This window comes from Cicer arietinum, chromosome 7 (genome assembly GCF_000331145.2).
Source record: "Cicer arietinum cultivar CDC Frontier isolate Library 1 chromosome 7, Cicar.CDCFrontier_v2.0, whole genome shotgun sequence".
NCBI classification, from domain to species: domain Eukaryota; kingdom Viridiplantae; phylum Streptophyta; class Magnoliopsida; order Fabales; family Fabaceae; genus Cicer; species Cicer arietinum.
In genome coordinates this window covers 49313550-49319786 of record NC_021166.2, presented here as the reverse complement: position 1 = coordinate 49319786, position 6237 = coordinate 49313550, and the positions used below count along the sequence as shown (strand labels likewise).

Genomic DNA, 6237 nt, shown 5'->3' with positions numbered 1-6237 from the left:
TAGTAAATTTAAATGAAATTAAACCCAAAACAACACTATACTTTAATAAATATTAAAACTGCACATTGTATTATTCTTAAAAAAAAAAATAACGGCAACCGGAATTAAAAACACACATTTTATAAGTATTTATTCTTCAGTAGCTAGACTGATACACTTAAATGTAAAAATAAGAAAATTTTATGTTTACCAATTAATGAAACTGTATTTACAATTATAAACTTAAAAGATTCAAAACTTAAATCAAAACTTAATGTAATCCTCATAAAACACACGAAAGGAAGTGGAACCACCATGATGAAAATATCATAACACTACTATTGTAAGTTAAATTAAGTGAAACCTTATCTCAAAAAGTGGCTTTACTAGAGTTGAAAAAGAAAAATAAATGTACAACAAAATCGACCCATGCTTCTCATTAGTCCTTGTTGTGTTCTTTTCTTGAGTGCATACATTGCTTCACAAGCTGTTTCAAACCCTTCTTTGGCCTCTTTACCATTTTTTTCTCTACCGTCCATTCTTCCTCTAGCTGCAAACAAATATTTCAATGAAACTATAAACCAATAATTTTTTAGCTTAATTTTGATGTACTTGTGATTTTATATATCAAAAGTGTATATTTAAATTAAAATAATTTTCATTTAAATTAATGTTATTTGATTGTCCAAAACACACTTTACTAGAATAAATATTACATAATCACAAGTATGTAGACATGTATATACCTTAAGCATCCGATCCTCTACTTGGTTGAGCCTTTCTATAAGTGTTCCTTTGACTTCGGTCTCCATTATAACGGTCTCAATCGGACGGCAGTGCTTCTCTAAGCTCTTTGGAGAGAAATCAACGGAGGAAGCGCGTCCATCACTTCCACTTGTTGGACTCGATGCACACGAGCTTTTTGGAGATCGGTTGTACCCTCTAATTACCTCTATGTGCCTCAACTAGATAAAAAAAAAAAAAACTTTTTTTATTTTTTAAATTTCATTTTAAATTTCAAATAACTAATATCAGTGTCTATGGAAATAACTCTATAAACTTTTAAAAGAAGAATTTGTTCATAATTAAGATTATTAATTAATTAACATGCAAATAAAAATCTAAGTAAAATAAGTTACTAACTAGTAGTAATTATTAAGATGGGACAGTTACCATGTTATCCAAACGGTCAATCCTAGAGAGAATTGGTTCCTCAGTGGCGCCCATTTTCTATCACTTTCCCGGCAAAAAGAAAAAATTAGTTGTCTTGTTCTCCCTGAATCTTCAAAAACCAATTACTTTTGGCCTTATGATTCAATCTATGGATTTTGATGGTAACTAACTACGGGTTTTATAAGAAAATAAAAATAATGATAATAATAAATCCTACAGTAACACGTGTACTGTGGGATGCTATATCATCTATTGCCACGTGTGATGATGACGTGTGATGGGTTGATATGGTAAGGGTGAGAATGATAACTCACTGGCTTTGTTGCGTGGACACGTAGTAGTGGCGAATGTCATGCATGCAATTATTATACACCACGTGTCACTCACTTCTTGGGATTCTGCCCATATTTTTCTGGAAAATTGAAGAAGATAGCTAGGAATTTTTATATGAAATTAAATTTGAGTAGAACTATATGCCACTTAATTTGTTTGTTTGTTTGTTTGTGTCTGTGTTTGTTGGAAATAAATTTTTAACTTACCTTGAATATTTACACAGATTTTTTGGAGGATATATTTTAACTATATCTCTCTTTAAAAAAAATTATATTTAATTTTCAAATTTATATATAAAAATGTTTTATTTATTTTTAGAAAGTCCTAAAACAAAGATGCGATTGTTTGTAGGAATTTGTTTTTTTTTTTCATTTTAGAAAAACAATCATATTATTTTTAATAAATAAACAAATTTTAAATTATTATATATAATAAAATAAATACTAATTTATATTAATAAAACTAAATAAAATACATTAAATAAAAAAAATCAAAGTTAATGTAGTTGAGTAGATGTACTATCAACAGACAATGTTTGATAATCAAGACTTGACATAATCCGTGTTTTTTTATATATATATTTTTTTTGTGATGTCTATTTATATAGATGTAATCGTGATATTCTACACACATATTTTTTATTTTATTTATTAATTAATATTATAAACAAAAACAATAAATAATAAATTAATTGATAATAATATAAATTAAATAAAATTAATAAAAAAATTATAGAAATATAATATAGTTGTAGGTAATATTGTTTTTCTGTTTTGAAGAATGGTAGCGAAGGAGACATAGTAAAGACAATATTGTTGCAAATCTCTTTTTCTATTATTATTATAATACTTCAAACACAAATGAAAATCAACAGAATAAAAAGAGTGTTTGACAATTCTAATGCAAAATAAATAGAAAACTAACTTATCCACTGACAACAAAATAATAGATATTTTATTTTAATTTATTTAAATTAAATTATAAAAAACTTACCAACTGCTTTGCCATCCTCCAAACACAATATATTGGATTATTACCGAGTTATTGGGATAATACATGTATTTTATCAAGAAAGTTCGGGTTAGGTTTTGATTATAATAAAAAAGATTGTTCAAATGATGTTGATACATCTACTAAATCATATTAATTTTAATATATTTTTTTTATGTATTTCATTTGATTTTATTAATATAATATAATTTTTTTATTTTTTTATTATATTTAATTTATTATATTTAATTTATTAATTTAATATTTGTTTGTTTATTAAATAAAATTAAATAAATAAAACAATACATGATCGCATCTCCCGTATACGACTTTTTACAGAAAAAAAATTATTTTATGTAGTCATAAAAAAAAAGTAAAATATTTCTGTATATAAGTTTTAAAGTAAGGTATATTGAAGAAAAAAATTAAAAAATAAAGATACAGTTGAAAAATATCTCTTTTTAGGATCATTTGTTGGTTAAATTTTTTTCGATACGTTCGGAAATTTAAATATAAGTAAAAAATATGTAATGTTCTAAAATAAAATATAAAAAAAAAAATATACTTGAAAAGTTAATGTATTTGCTTTTAATTTTTAATTAAATATAATAATTTATTTATACGAGTAAATAGATAAATTGGTCTTTGAAATTGTAAGTGTACTCATACTAATCTATAAATTTTACAAATAGACAAATACATCTTTGAAATTGTAAAATATCAATCAAAATAGTCTTTAAGTAAACATTTGTTGTTACATATTTTGATGTGACACTATAACTGAATACATGATTTATTAATGTTGATCTCACATCAATGTCATCTTCTTGGAGACAAATTTGTCAATGAAATTTTGTCATCTCAAAGACAAATTTGTGAGTAATTATAATTATACATAACTAATCATTGACAGATTAGTCCATGTAATTTTTAAATTTCATAGAAAAATTAGTTCATGTTGTGATAATATTGATATAAAAATCAACGTAGAGAGATCACATATTTAATTAATATGTCACGTCATAGTTTTTAAATATGAATTATTTTTATTAATATTTTATAATTTTAGAGATGTATTTGTCAATTTATATAATTTAAGAATTAATTGATTAACCCTTAAAATTTAAATAATCGATTTGCGTATTGAGAAATGTATTAGATGTATAGTTGATTTGGCATGAGATAAAGAATTTAACTAAGTGATGTTCTTTAATCAAAATAGTAAATGAAAGGGAAAAACAACCAAGTAAATATAGATTTTGTTGAGAATATGAAGAGAGGATTGATAAGCCAAAAAATAAATTAGCACAATAGTAACTAAGTTATTCATAAGAATTAACTTTTGTCACATGATTCACAATTCTCTTTCGTACATGGTATGAATTCAGGTACACGGTAAACATTTTTAAAAATATTAGATACGAATATTTATAGTCAGAGTATATTCTGATATACTAATCGAATAAAAAGATTTATTTAATTAAAAATAAATATTAATACCATCAATAAAAGAAAAGAAAAATTAGTAACATTCATTTTAAAAATCATATCTCAACAAAAATCATAAAAGAAAATATAAGTGTCTATAATCACCCAAAAAAAGGTAGCATTAGTCCCACATCGAAACCTTTGTCAAATATTCATAGGTAAGTTAAATATAAATACAGAGGTAAGCTTGTCGGAGATAATCAAGGAATAAAGCTCTTGTTGGGACAACTGTATAATTTGCTTATATATTTAGTGAATAACACTTCTCAATGCATTTCAAAACTTTAGTTATTTTAATTGGTTAATGTGTTATCTTAATGCTCAATTAATTTGAATGGCTTTCTAATACATAGATATATAGAATTACGATACTTACGAACCAATTCACGGTTCTTTAGAGAAGATGGCGAATTATGTTACTATGAATCAATTATAGTTCTAACCCAAAGTTGTCTCAAATAACGTCTCATATTCCTACTTATAGCATGACAATGATTTTGTTGTTTATCATTGTGCTTCAAATAATAATGATTATGTTATTCGTAATTATGTTATTCATGATCATATTGATACCATTATTGCCCCCTACATCTAGGGTTGGGCAAAAAATCCAGTTATGAAGTCAAAATCCATACCTGAATTCAAATCTATTTTAAATATTCGATTATGAGGCCAAAATTTATAACCGGGTCCAAATCCATTTTAAATATTCGATTAAAATAATGTAAGTATAATCTAACTTATTTATTAACTGGTTGGATATTCACTCCTATTTTATTTTTGAATTAGGATTTTATCCGATTATTATCCACTCATATTTTATTTTTGAATTTGAACCCTAAATCCTTTCTTGGAATCCTAATTCATTTATCTGAATTTTAATTTATATACAATTTAAATTGAATTAGAAAGATGCTTTCTTTCTCTCATTAACAAAGAAAAAAAAATTTGTTGCTTTTTCTCTGATTTCGACGACAACAACAAGGTAGCCATTCTTGAACCAAATTTCATTCTTCCATTTACCTCTTCCTTTTCTACATTTTAATCCCTTTCTAACTTAACAATACTTCATTTTTTCCTCCATTTCTACATGTATTAAGCTTTGCATCATTCCCCCCGTAACACGAGTTTTCAGTAAAAATTTCACCATTTTCATGACCTTGCACAAACTCTTATCTTTTCACAACAAAAAAAAAACATGTTTTCTAAAAAAAATATTTGTTTTTTTTTTTTTTTTTATATAAAATAAAGTTCATACTTTCAGTTTTAAAATAATACATAAAAGCATAACTAATTTTTTATTACTTCATTTTGTAAATGTCTGAAATATTGTTTGATATTTGCTGATTGTGAGTTTATGTTTTGATTAGTGAGTGTTTGAGGGTTGGATTGTGAAAATAGGGAAAATCATTGAAATTCACTAAGCCAAAATAAACTGGCTAAGCAAAAACAAACCTGAGACCAAAATTGTGGTTGCGGAAAAGTGATTGTATTTTCACTTGATACAAAAAACTGATTATACGAGGAGATATAAATAGGACAGGAAATTAATTATGTACAACCAAATAGAGCTAAAAATCAGGAAACTGATTCCCTGTAAATGCCATCACTAAATAGGAAATAAAATTAAAACATAAATCATAATTAATATATACTAACAAATGTACAACATCATAATATGATTATGATATCATAATCAACCTTCTTCCTCAATACGGGTGGTAGATGTCTGCCATGCCCAGATTGGATATGATATTCTCATATGTATTTCTTTGAAGAGCTTTAGTCATGATGTCAGTTGTTTGGTTTCACAATGGTACATGATCAATACTTATAATAATGTGATCAATCTTGTCCTTTATAAAATATCGATCAATTTCCATATGTTTTGTTCTATCATGGTGAATAGGGTTCTTTGCAATGTTGATGACAGCTTTGTTGTCACAAAAGATTCTCATGGTGTAATTGGTTTGAATTTTGATTTCATCTAGTATTTACTTTAGTCAGATTCCTTCACAAATGTCTTGTGTCATGGCTCTGAATTCAGCTTCTGCACTGCTTCTAGCTACCATAGGTTGTTTCTTGTTTCTCTAAGTGATCGTGTTTTCCCACACGAATGAGCAATAACCGGTAGTTGACTTTTTGCCTGATGTACATCCAGCTCAATCTGAGTCAGTGTATATTTTGATACCCTTATTTGTGTTTTTTTTTTTTTTTTTTTTTTTTTTTTTTTTTTTTTTTTTAAAAGAAAACCCCCCTTTGATAACTTTTAGG

The 6237-nt window shown here is 25.8% G+C and overlaps 1 protein-coding gene across 1 annotated transcript; it reads right to left on the bottom strand.

Annotated features, from left to right (window-relative positions):
- Positions 1-280: 280 nt before the first annotated feature.
- LOC101513856 (uncharacterized) lies at positions 281-1312 on the bottom strand. The gene is made up of 3 exons (XM_004510896.4): positions 1153-1312; positions 726-944; positions 281-529 (listed from the first exon to the last, which is right to left on the bottom strand). The coding sequence occupies exons 1-3, from the start codon at positions 1204-1206 to the stop codon at positions 419-421; spliced, it is 384 nt and encodes a 127-aa protein (XP_004510953.1). The 5' UTR covers positions 1207-1312; the 3' UTR covers positions 281-418.
- Between the last annotated feature and the right edge of the window lie 4925 nt (positions 1313-6237).